Genomic DNA, 13,051 nt, shown 5'->3' on the forward strand with positions numbered 1-13,051 from the left:
CGGGGAGAGTACTCCCCATCCCCGTCCCTGTCCCCGGCGGGGAATTAAAAATTGCCCCCATCCCCATCCCCGATCCCCTATTTCTAACCCCATCCCCGTCCCCATAGGGGCGGGGAATCGGGTTCTCCGTCGGGTGCGGGTACAATTGACATCCCTAGTTGCAGTGTCGTCTTGTGTGCCAAGTGTGTGCATTGATTTGGTGGTGTGTGTGCACTCGTATATTTATTAAAAAAAGTGTTCAGTTTTAATTAAAAATTTAAATGTTAGATAAATAAAAAAAAATTAGAATAAATAAATCATTCAAGCATAATAAATGAAATATTCTACCTGAAGAATCCTATTCTACCATAAATACATTCCTAAAATCAAGTATAACATCCTAATCAAATTCTACCCCTAATTAAATCATATCTATATTCACAATTATGCCGTTGTTAATTATGATCTCATTAATCCAACCATATATTTTTGAATCAATCACATCCACTCAAATCTTTTTGTATCTAATGGATAGGATTTGTCCTAACGGGGCATTTGGTTGGAGTGAGGGAATTACGTGAGAAAGGAATTGCAATTTCATGGGAGATGAATTATGGAGAATAAAGTGAGAATTTAAATTCCCGTGTTTGGTTTACAGGAATAAAATTACTGTGAATTTCAATTCCAATGTTTGGTATACATGGGAATTGAAAGGGAATAAGTAGTATAAAGTCCAAAATGCCCATTATATTGTTGTTGTCAGGCATAATTTTAGGTTAAAAAAATGAGAGGATAATTTTGTCTCATCATTATCTTTTTTTCTTCATAAAATCCATGGAATTAAAATCTCAAAGGGGGACATGAGATTTTAATTCCATGAGAATGAGGGAATTACAATTCCGTGGAATTGCAATTCCTTCCAACCAAACTAAGGAATTGAGTGGCCCTTGGAATTAGGGAGAAATTAAGTGGGAATGGAATTTAAATTCCCTCCAACCAAACGCCCTGTAAGTGTCCTCATATGAACGCGCGCGCGCACACACACACACACACACACACACACACACACATATATATATATATATAGACAGATTCAGGTGAGAACGGGAGCACATTAGAGGAATGAGAACCAATCACAGTCGTTTATCTGTCCAAGTCTAACGGATCAGTTGTAATTTAAAAAAATACAGTTGCATTTTTGTAAATAACTCAAACTTTGGTCAAAGAAGTTGTTCTGTCTGTTGGGTATGGACATTGAGAGGATACATGCATGTCCAAATGATTGTATTGTATTGGAAAGAATACAAAGACTTGCATGTGTGTCCAAAGTGTGGGTCATCACGTTATAAAAGGAAAAATGTTGATGATGTGTGTGAAGATAATAAAGGTTCACCAGCGAAAGTATTATGGTATTTACCGGTGATACCAAGATTTAAATGCATGTTTGCTAATCCAAGGTAATGTTGAAAAAGACGCTAGGTGCCCCCTAGTGGGTTGCCAGATTTATATAATTTTAATTTTAAAAATTTTTTTTTTAATTGACGCGTGAATGCGTACAGAGCTATTGAGATTTGAGATGCGTGATTGTTGTTCCCAAAAAAACCTCTGATCCACTGACTTGGGATACCAAAAAGCATTCCATCACCATCAACAACCTCAACCCTCTAACCTCTCTCGTCTCAACCCTCTGATCTCTCTCAAGTTTGAAGCCTCAAGACTCTCAACCCTATTTTCTCTATCAAATTCTCAATCTTTAAGTACTATAAATTAGAAGCCCATCTCTCAACCTGAGCCGGCGACTGGCGGAGACGCACTGCAGATTCGCAGCGGCAACTGGCGGCGACTATATAGGCGATTGCATGGGGTGGCGGAGGTTGCAGATTGGTAGCCGGCGACTAGCGACTACCCCCCCTGAGCAGGCGGCTGCAAAATCTTCTGATTCTTCTTCCCACCTTCACATCTTCTAAGTCGGTGACTACACCCCTGAGCCGGCGAAATCGTGATTCTTCGCGCATAAAAAAAAATGGCTCCAGCTAGGCGGTCTAGGCTCTGCCTAGACTGCGTAGGTGGCAGGCCGCGACCCAAAACTAAGACATCCAGCCGATTCACCACAATGGAGGAATATTGATAGGAGGTGGCCTGAATTCGGTACTAAAAACAGGAATCTTAGACTTGGATTGTGTACTGATGGAATGAATCCTCATAGTAACATGAGTAGTTGATACAGTACTTGGCCTATCCTTTTAGTAGTCCACAGTCTTCCACCTTGGTTGTGTATGAAGCGGAAATACATCATGTTGTCGTTGTTAATATCAGGGCCTAAATAGTCAGGAAATGACATAGATGTATATCTAGCGCCACTTATTGAAGATTTAAAGATGTTGTGGAATGAAGGTGTGCCGGTGTATGATGCTTATAGTCGAAGCAATTTTACCTTACGTGCAATGATCTTTTGCACCATAAATGATTTTCCAGCTTATGGTAACCTATCAGGTTATACTACTAAAGGAGCTAAGGTATGTCCTATTTGTGAAGATGAAACTCCGAATTTATGGTTGAGTAACAGTAAAAAGAATTTGTTCATGAGTCATAGGACATTCCTCCCAATTGGTCATCCTTATCGAAAGAAGAAAAAAAACTTTCAATGGAAAATTAGAGACTTGATGTTTGCCTTTATCTGGACATGCGGCTTATGAACGTGTTTAAAATGTTGATGTTGCTTTTGGCAAAACTTGTAAGACTACTAAGAAGACTCTCTGGAAAAAGATGTCTATATTTTGGGATCTACTATATTGGGAGCATTTAGCAGTTAGACAATGTCTTGATGTGATGCATATTGAGAAGAATGTTTGTGACAACATTATTGGAACACTGCTAAACATTCAGGGGAAGACAAAAGATGGTACTAAAGCTATAAAGGATATGGTTGACATGGGAATACGGGAGAAGTTAGCACCACAAGAATCAGGAAAAACGGACATACTTACCTCCAACTTGTCATACTTTGTCCAAAAAAAGAGAAAATAAGTTTTTGTGCTTGTTTAAATGATGTCAAGGTTCCTTCTGGTTATTCATCGAATATTAAAAAATTTGTGTCAATAAATGACCTTAAATTAGTTGGCATGAAGTCTCATGATTGTCATGTATTAATGCAGCACGTGTTACTTGTTGTTATTCGAGATATATCAGACCCTCTATCTTCACAATCTTCTTGTGCTTCTGTTAGCTCGTCATTACTTCCGATAATCGCAATTTTTACTGAGTACGGGCAAGAGTTAAGAAGTTAAAAGAAGGAAGTTATTACATTCTAAATGAGAAAACACATGAGGTGTTTCATAAAATTGTAAGTACTATTTTTTAAAAATTGTTATAAGAATATATAATATTCATAAAAATACTAATACTTGGCTTTATCTTATTGATTGGAACAGATAGAAAAATGTGATGAAGTTAGTCAATGGACATTTCAACGTAACTGAACAGACTTCGTGACATATTGTCAGCAGCTCTTGGTAAACTAGAGGATAAACGAGGTTCGGGTACTGTAAGAGGAGTTTGTTCATACTCCACCATCCGACAACTCTTTGGTAAACTAGAGCAAAAACGGGGCACACCGAGTGGGCTTATTTCTATTGATGATGATGCCTAAAAGATGTTGGAAAAGTGCAGGTAAGCCACATTGTTAGAGGTGCAACCCAAGATTGAAATTCTCACCCAACAACTCAATGTATTGATGAAGAACATGTCAGCCACACAAGGAGTTTCGGTTGGCACTCCTCAAAGTGCTTATGGGCCTTATGATCAACCTCCAACCCAAAGCAGCTGTCATTCGATTGATGTATATCCAGTAACCACAATTAAGGTAATATTAACAGTAGAGCTGAAAAAAGTGTAGCCTTACACTATGTGATCTTGATGGCAAGCCATATGTTGTTGCAATGGGTACAATTTACCCAACTACAAATGAGATCACAATAGTGCATAATGAGCCACTATTACCTATCCATGTCAAAGTCATGGTCAATGAAGTGGTTCATGACTTCATGGTGCAAAGGGATGTAATCTCCCAGTGCCAACTTTGTAGTATAAGACTTTGGAAGATATTACTTGGAGTCAATCACAATGACTTACTCATTTAGTTATTTTGGATGAGGTATGCATTCTTATATTAGTTATTAATTAAGTTAAATATCGTTGGACTATGTGGTCTAATGGTACCCGGGTTGGACTTTCATTTGGAAGATTATGAGTTCAAGCCTCCGTGGAGGTGTTATTGGTTCATTGTGTTTTAGTAGGTTGAGAAAGTATATGAACAGATACTACAATGTAATAGAGCCAGCAAAAAAAAAGTTAAATATCGTTGTTTATATTTTAAATGTTAGTATAATTACAATTTTATATTGGTAGGAAAATGTCAGAATCGAACGCTGCATCGATATTAAAATTAAAGAAACCAGTTGGAGGAGTAGTCTAATCTACCGTGCTGACAACCTGAGAAGAGGGTACATGGACTTGATTCCAATCATGAAGGAAGGAATTTGTTTTGTCAACAATGCTTTTACCTGTAGAAAAGAGGCTGACCCATATTTTTTAATTTCTTGCCACAAGTTCTAACAAATCATAATGAAGGAGCAAACTTGGTCCTTCTGCAGCTGCCTAAAGATTTTCATAAACCAGTCAACCATATTCTGTATTGGTGTAGTATCCAGTTGATTATTGAAGTATGATAATATAAAAGGGTAAAAACTAAAAAGGCCACTAAAATCACGCTTCTTTGTTCTCTCTGCCAGTCTACCTCGCACTCAATCGTCTTAGCACTCAGGAAATCCTGAAAGGCCGTTTACTTCGTTTCTCTATTTTTTTTCTTTTCTATTTTTTCATTTTTTCAGTTTGTATATGTGGGTATATTTCATTCCCTTATATAAAAAAAATAATCAAAGGGGAAAACGGATGTATATCCCCTTCCCTTATAAAAACAAAAAACCTTCTTTTTGGCTAAGCACTAATCACCTGTGTTTCTTCGATTTGGAGATGTCAAAATCTTAGGTTGGAATCACTTTTACAAATGGGCCCCATTTGCAAGCTGATGTGGCTAATGTCACATCATTTTTTTTCTATTTTTATGAAATGGGTTTGCAAATTTGCAAACTCTGAACAACTACGGCAGCTTTTGTACTTTTTTTTATTTTTATTTTTTTACTTTTCAATATATTAATATAATTAATAATGTTATTTTAATATATTGGACTCACTTTTAAAAGTTGATTAGATTTGTAGAGATATAATATAAATAGTAGATAATTTATAATGGGATGATATAGAAGTGAGACTCATTTTAAAAAAGGAAAAATGACACTTTTTCCTCCTGTGTTATATGCTTATAGCACTTTTTCCCCCTAAGTTATTCATGCATCCACATTTGCCCCCTTAATTATTATAAAAGTGGCAGTTTTTTCCCCTGATAATATTAAATGGACATTTCTACCCTTAAAATAAATATTTTATTTATTTATCTTCTTCAACAAATTATTGCTTATACTTAGGGATGACCACGGTTCGGTTCGAACTGAACCGAACACTATAGCAATCAAATAAAAAAATTTCGGTTATAATTCAGAACTACTAGTAATAGCTTAAAATTAGAATTATAATATTTACAAATAGTGTATGTTTTTTTTTTTTTTCACATTTATATTGACTTTCACATATAAGTATATATAATCGCGATTTGGTTTTTATTTTGAATCGTCGGTTCACGATTTCGGATCCAATTTGAACTGTTGGTTCAAACTTTATTTTAAAATTTTATTTTTTATTTTTAAAGTATTCGAAAAATTCAAAAATTAATGTATTTTATTTTTTCAAATCGTGATTATAATTTGTTGGAAAAGAAAAATAAATGAAATATTTATTTTAAGGGTAAATATGTCCATTTAATATATCAGGGAGAAAAACTGCCACTTAAATAATTTAGGGGGGAAAAGTGCTATAAGTATATAACACAGGGGGAAAAAGTGCCATTTTCCCTTTAAAAATGAAAGAGATTTACGGGATAATATTAGCCTTCTCAGAAAAAGTACATAAATTCGAACACTAGAGAGGAGTATACAACCCCTAAATCCCTAACCTTGGTAAACAACCCCTAAATCCCTAACCTCACTCTCTGCCTCTACCTCTCGCTCTCAGTCTCAACCCTCGCCGGAGGTCGGAGTCGACGCGCTCGTCTTCTCAGTTCTCAGGTAGGCCTAGCAGCTCGTCTTCTCAGTCTTCTCAGTTCTCAGGTAGGCCTAGCCGCTCGTCGTCTCAGTTCTCAAGCAGTCAAGCAGGCCTCGCCAAGTCGCCGCTCGTATTCTCAGTTCTTAGGCCTCGCTGGAGCCTGGAGTCGCCGGTCTCTGCTCCTCTTCGCCTGACTCTGTGACTGACGCCCTTAAATCTCTGAGTCTCTGGAACTCACTACTCGCTCGCGGCTTGCCCTCAAATCAAAACCTTTCATTCTTTCAAAGGTAAGTTGCATACGGCATACTAATTTGATAATTTCTAATTTTCTATTTGAGTATTTGCTCACTTCGATTTATTAAAAAAAATCACACGAATTTAATTTTATGTTGATGATATTTTGCTGATGAATGAAGATTTAAGATTGAAGCATGATCAATGATGACTTGATTTTGTTGAATTGAATGTTGATGAACTTTGGTTGTTGGAAACTTGGACTGTGTTATTACTTTGTTTTTTTTTTTTTTTTTTTTTAATTATTGAATGTGTTATGAAGTTATGACTTAATTAACTATGGCATTGGCACTTTGGCAGTACGAACTATTTAGCACTTTGGCTCTTGGCAGTTTCAAACTTGTAATGGTAATTTAGTATTGTATGTTTACTATAGAATTATTTAATCTTTATGTGGATGCTACACAGCCTCGTTTTTCGGTTACCGAAATAACCGACCATTATAAGTGTATGTTCGGTTGGTTAGGTAGACTAAAAAAATACCTTCGGTTATTTGGTTATCGGTTGGTTATTAACCGTAACCGACCGATGCTCACCCCTAGAATGGGGTGGGTATTTGGGGGCAGTGCCCCATTGCCATTCCTATTGTACTCCTTGAGTACTTGCTATGCAAGCATAGATTTGATAATTAGATTCGTGTAGAGAATTTTCAAGACAGCCTCCAAGCATGCCAGGGAAGCCACATGTGCCATCTTTGCCGGAAATTATTTCTCTGCAGCTTGTAGTTTCTCTCAAACTCGAAGCTCTTCTCTCCTTAGCTATACATAAATTAAATTTGTGTTACATTAATGGATGAATAATTGGAGTATTTTGTTTATAACATTTTAGACAATTGGCCATTTTGATTATCTTCTAACTAGCTTTGAAATCAGTCATAAGAAAGGATGAAAGTCGGGAAATCATTCAGCTTTAAGGTGAATCAATGAAAGCTTCAAGATTTAAGGTCCAACATTAGTTTTAATTTGAGCTGTAGTAGTAATTGTGCAGTAGAGTGGGCACTAAAATTAGGATATATGAAATGAAATGTTTAACTTCATTTTAGGAGAAGATATGGTGCTAATAGAAGTATATATATATATGGATAAAGGCAGGGACGGAGGGAGAGGGGGGGTGGGGGGGGGCGGCTGCCCCCCCTCACCCCACCCCCACCCCTATATAGTATTTGTATGTATATATGTATATATAGTATATGTTTTAGTATTAGTATAAAAAACTATAAAATATTAACAAGAAGTGAGTTAGAGTAGGTGGTAGAGTACAACTTTGGTAATAATGAGGTTAAGGGTTCCAATCTTAGCATTAACATTGTTTTACAATTCTTTTTTAATAGCTTTTTTAATATTACACACACTCTATAATAAGAAGTGTAATTTATAATGTGTTTTCTATTCAAATTATTTTATTAATTATGTTTCATATTTTGTTATGAATATTTTTATAAAGTTTCGATGTGTTTTATTTTTCGTCCATATCCTACAATATTTACAATTATATTTCTTATGTAGTTTATTTATTTATTTTTAAATTATCTCTTTTGTTTTAATGTTTCGCCTTTTCTTAAAAAATTTTCTGAATCCGTCTCTACTGTTTCGCCCCCCCTCAACCGAATTTCTGGCTCCGTCTCTGGATAAAGGGGAAATAAGTCTTAATTGAATTTACTTTAAGTAATTAAATAGTAGAAGTATATATGTGTGTGTGTTGCATAGGCAGCATAGCACAACTGGTTGTGAAGAACAAGAAGTTTTAGATGCAATTCATATGACAAACAAATCTGAATTGCCGGAAACAGTTCTTAAAGAAGGAAGCATAATTTTCAGCAGAATCTCAGAGGATATATGTATTAATTGACACATTTTGTTTGCTTGTTCTTCTTTCATAGATTTTGTTGAGCCACTTTAATCAATATATAAGGGAACCTGTAGTTAAAATGTTGCAAGTTGGGCTTCTTAGAAATGTTCCATTACCTGGGATGGCTTTTCAGGTTAAATATCCGCAGACCTACAATATGCTTTGGTAGAAAATCTGCTTGTGGTTAGATGACAGTAGAAGTTGTAAAAGAAAAGCTGTGGAAAAAGTGTGGTACTTCTGTTGGTTCAATGACATTGAGGAAGAAAGTTGTGTTAGGTGTTTGTCTGATTTTTGGGTAAGAAAGAGTGAAAAGTGATGTGGGAAATGATTTTGTCCATTTGTTTAAACTAGTGCATCATTTTTTATATGCACTCAAAGAATGCCTTTACCATCTGTACCTTATAAAATGCATAAGGGAGTAATTTGACAAACTTTATAATCAACTTTTGGCTGCCATTAATATGATGCTATGTTAGGTATTTTTCTTTAAAACAGCTGCTTGAAGTTTTTACTATTCAATTATAGCTTAAAATTTAAATACTTACCAAAACATCATTTTGTTGTGCCCTAATAGCAATATGATCTGAGAAGTGGCTATTATATAAAATGTTCTTTTTTGTCAGGACGGTTAGTTTCCTTAAGAATGGGAATGTTAGAGAGTTTGTAACATGCTTTTAATGCTATGAAGTACTACAGCATGATGTGCTCTGAATAATTAACACCATCCAGTTGTTACATGTGTGATTTTGACCTGCAGCTATGGTAGGGTTATCTGTAGGAGAAAAGAACTTCATTAAAGGTGGTATTGCTCAAGATTTGCGAACAGATGGTCGGAAACGATTAGCTTATCGACTCATTTATGTTGAAATTGGGGTCATCCCTCAGGTATTGTATTTCTGATTTCAGTTACAGTAAGTTTTTCCTCTTTTTCCATTATATATATATAGAGTTAATACCCAAAATCGTCCTCAACTATAGTGGTTTTTCTCAATTTCGTCCTAAACGACTTTGGTGACCTAATATCCTCCCAGACTTTTGTGTTTCGCTCAACTTAGTCCTCCATTTGTTATTCCGTCAAATTGGTGTTAAATTAAGGGACAATTCAGTAATGTCAATATTGATCTCTCTTTACTTTCAACTTGTGAAGTGCGAAATTCCCTTTTCTTGTACGAATTACACCCAGAATTACTCCCGGACCTACAAATCAAATTTTATATTCGCAGTTTTAGGAGTAATTCGTAAAAAAAAAAGGAATTTCGCAGTTCACATGTCTATGAGTAAAGAGATGCCAATATTAAAATTACTGAATTGTCTATTTATTTAACACCAAATGGACAGAATAACAAATGAGGGACTAAATTGAGCAAAAACACAAAAGTCTGGGACTAAATTGAGTGAAACACAAAAGTCTGGGACGATATTAGGTCACCAAAGTCGTTTAGGACGAAATTGAGAAAAACCACTATAGTCGAGGATGATTTTGGGTATTAACTCTCTCTCTCTCTCTCTCTCTCTCTCTATATATATATATATATATATATATATATATATATATATATATATCCTTTAAGGCACCTGAAAAGTAATTTCATAATTTATTCATTCTTTTAAAGGCAAGTGGTTCAGCAAGAGTCAAGATGGGCGCAACTGATGTCATTGCCAGTGTCAAGGTACTTTGTTGGACTGAGCAGGAAAAACTTACTCCTCGTTTCGAATGAATTACTGTTAGTTAATTACAGAGTATTTCTACAAATTGTGGTTTACTCTTTTTATTTATTTATTAGGGGTGAAACCTTGGTTTTTATGCCGTTTGTTCTTCTGTTTGCAGGCTGAACTTGGAAAACCAAGTCCATCTTACCCCGACAAGGGAAGGGTTTCTATTTATGTAGACTGCAGTTCCACAGCAGAGCCAACTTTTGAGGTTGCATAAATCAATTTCATTGACTTTGAATCATGTCTAAATAAAAACTAACAATTGATGTTGAATCATGTTCATATGTTATTAGTGATTTGTTCAATATGTTATTCACTGTTGAATTAGATGCAACACCGTACTTATGTTGATATTTCCCTCATTCTTCACATTGTCAAGCTTATCCTTCTTGTTACCATTTCCTTTAGGGCAGAGGGGGTGATGAGTTGTCTGCAGAACTTTCAACAGCTCTTCAGCGGTGTCTGCTTGGTGGAAGAAGTGGGGCAGGTATGTATACATAAACCAACACAAGGTGCCTTGGATGTTTGGTCTCGTAAATGCCATCAAGCACTGGAAAGGTCTGGCCAATGAGCCGGAACTATTTGCTCGTATTTTTGTTAATAATCTAATGGTTCTAAATTTTACTGCAGGGGCTGCAATTGATCTTTCATCTCTCTCAGTTGTGCAAGGAAAAGTTTGTTGGGATCTATACATAGACGGTCTTGTGGTCAGTGCAGATGGGAATATACTCGATGCCCTTGGTGCTGCAATTAAGGTATATTCAGCTTTTTATTCTTTTATTTAATTAAAAAGTGTTACTGGAAAGGAAGAAGGTTTTTCTTTTTTACCAATTCTGTCTTATTGACAAATTTAGCGTTTTAAAAATAGTAGTGTAAAGAATAATCATGCTACAGAACTACACATTTGACGTGACAGCGCTTCTGCGCACATCACTTTACTGAAAAGGACAGATTAGGTGGTAGTTCAGTCTATAGGGCTGATTGCATTTTTGCATTGTTGTTCCAGGCTGCCTTGAGCAATACATGTATTCCCAGGGTCCAAGTATCTGCAGATGCTTCGTCTAATGAACAGCCAGAAGTTGATGTGAGTGATGAAGAATTTGTACAATTTGACACTAGTAGTGTCCCAGTTATAGTCACTTTGACAAAGGTAACCGAAACTTTTGATTTCAAGGTCTCTCTTTTCATCTTCATCATCATCATCATTCCCTGGAACAAATTTGCAGGTTGGAAGGCACTGTATTGTAGATGCGACCTCAGAAGAGGAATCTCAAATGAGCTCAGCAGTGTCTATTTCAGTTAACAGGGAAGGTCATGTGTGCGGGTTGACTAAACGAGGTGGTGCAGGTTTAGATCCAGCTGACATTCTTGACATGGTAAACAAAGCGCAGGTTGTGGGCAGTGAGTTAATAAACGATTTGGATTCTAAGATAGCTGCTGCCGAAGCGTGTGAGGAAGAGGAATCATGACACCATTGTTCATTGATTTTATGGGCAATTAGACAGTCACTAACTTAATTCAGATCCCTCATTTTTGTCGTTGATTGTATTCAAAGTGCTCTTTCATTTTCTTTTTTGGCGATTGGAGACTGAATATGTATTGTAGGCAGAAGCTTTTCTTTATCATCCTTACATGCTGTAGGTGTAACAAACCACATTTTAGTTTTCATTCTATCATATTAAGAACTTGAAGTTTGGCTCATGATGCGTTCTATCAACAGGGACTTGAAGCTATGTTAGGAGGTCAATGTTATGGAGCTTTGAAGGCCTGAAGCAATTGTTATACTTTGTGGACTATTGTTTAAAATGGTGATGTTTCTTTTAATGAAAAAAACGACTTCAGTTGCGATAAATCAATTTTAAGGGGCCGTTTGGTTGACGGAATGTTAGATTACCTTAGGAAATGTTGGATTACCTTAGGGAATGTTAGATTGCTGGGAATGTTAGATTACTGGGGATGTTAGATTCCTTTGTTTGGTTAAAATTAAGGTATGTAATATAATCATGTTTGGTTTAGGGTTATCTTTTATATATATATATATATATCCTTAACATATTTTCATATATTTTAATAAATTTTAAAATTAAATTAATTAAATAAGATAACGGTATCATATATAATTACATGATTTTAAAATATTAACTAAAATCTTAAATTTGAGAAACAAAATTATTTTATATGCTAACATAACGTAATAAAAAAGATATAATATAATTACAAAAATAATTATATAATAATAATAATAATAATAATAATAATAATAATAATAATAATAATAATAAGCTAACATAAAATATATATCTTTAAATAATTAGAATTAAAATGACAAGATTTTTAAATATCCAAGGTTATCTTACATTACCTAACAAAATGAAGGGAATCACATTCCCTTCAAAATCCTATATGGAGGGAATGTTGTATTCCCTGGGAATGTTATATTCCCTCAGAGAATATGAACCAAACATAGGAATGTAAATTTGAAAATGTCACATTCTCTTGATTATATAATATAACCTGAAGTCCTGAACCAAACCCCCTAAGAGTTTTCTAGCATGTCATTGTTACGTCTCCAAGCTTCAATGTGGTTGTTTTCTTATCTTTTCGACGGTCATTCTTCCAAGCCTAAAGCTTCATTGAAGTGATAGTATTGTTATTTTATAGGCAATGTTTCATTTCTTGATAAAATGTATTAAAAAGAACACAGACTAAAATATGATATTTAGTGTTGTTATAAAGAATCCATTATCATAGTGAATTTACAATGTCAAATAAAATTGTAGTTGGATTAAAATAATACTTTTTTGAATGCGATTAAAATAATACTTTAGTGTTGTTGTAAATTTATAATAAAACTAGTGTTTATAAAATAAAATTGAATATCATGGCTCATACATTAAATGTATATTATTAAATGAAACTGTAAGTTGAATTAAAATGATTGCTGTAATGAAATTATTGTGTGTATAAAAGGAAACTAAATAGTAGGGCTCATACATTGAAT

At 34.9% G+C, this 13,051-nt stretch overlaps 1 protein-coding gene across 2 annotated transcripts; it reads left to right on the top strand.

The window, feature by feature from the left end:
• The first annotated feature begins 6,056 nt into the window (after window positions 1–6,056).
• LOC109185424 (exosome complex component RRP42) lies at window positions 6,057–11,745 on the top strand. Of its 2 annotated transcripts, XM_019335451.1 has the most exons (8): window positions 6,057–6,482; window positions 9,095–9,222; window positions 9,951–10,007; window positions 10,166–10,258; window positions 10,459–10,537; window positions 10,681–10,805; window positions 11,057–11,200; window positions 11,277–11,745. In XM_019335451.1, exons 2-8 carry the CDS (start codon window positions 9,097–9,099, stop codon window positions 11,517–11,519), a joined length of 867 nt encoding a protein of 288 aa, XP_019190996.1. In that variant the 5' UTR covers window positions 6,057–6,482; window positions 9,095–9,096; the 3' UTR covers window positions 11,520–11,745. The 2 variants fall into 2 exon arrangements, with proteins under 2 accessions (XP_019190996.1, XP_019190998.1); XM_019335453.1 differs by lacking the exon at window positions 6,057–6,482 and having other exon boundaries at window positions 8,999–9,222.
• Window positions 11,746–13,051: the final 1,306 nt, after the last annotated feature.

The sequence above is a fragment of the Ipomoea nil genome, unplaced genomic scaffold, assembly GCF_001879475.1.
Source record: "Ipomoea nil cultivar Tokyo-kokei standard unplaced genomic scaffold, Asagao_1.1 scaffold1317, whole genome shotgun sequence".
In the NCBI taxonomy this organism is placed as follows: domain Eukaryota; kingdom Viridiplantae; phylum Streptophyta; class Magnoliopsida; order Solanales; family Convolvulaceae; genus Ipomoea; species Ipomoea nil.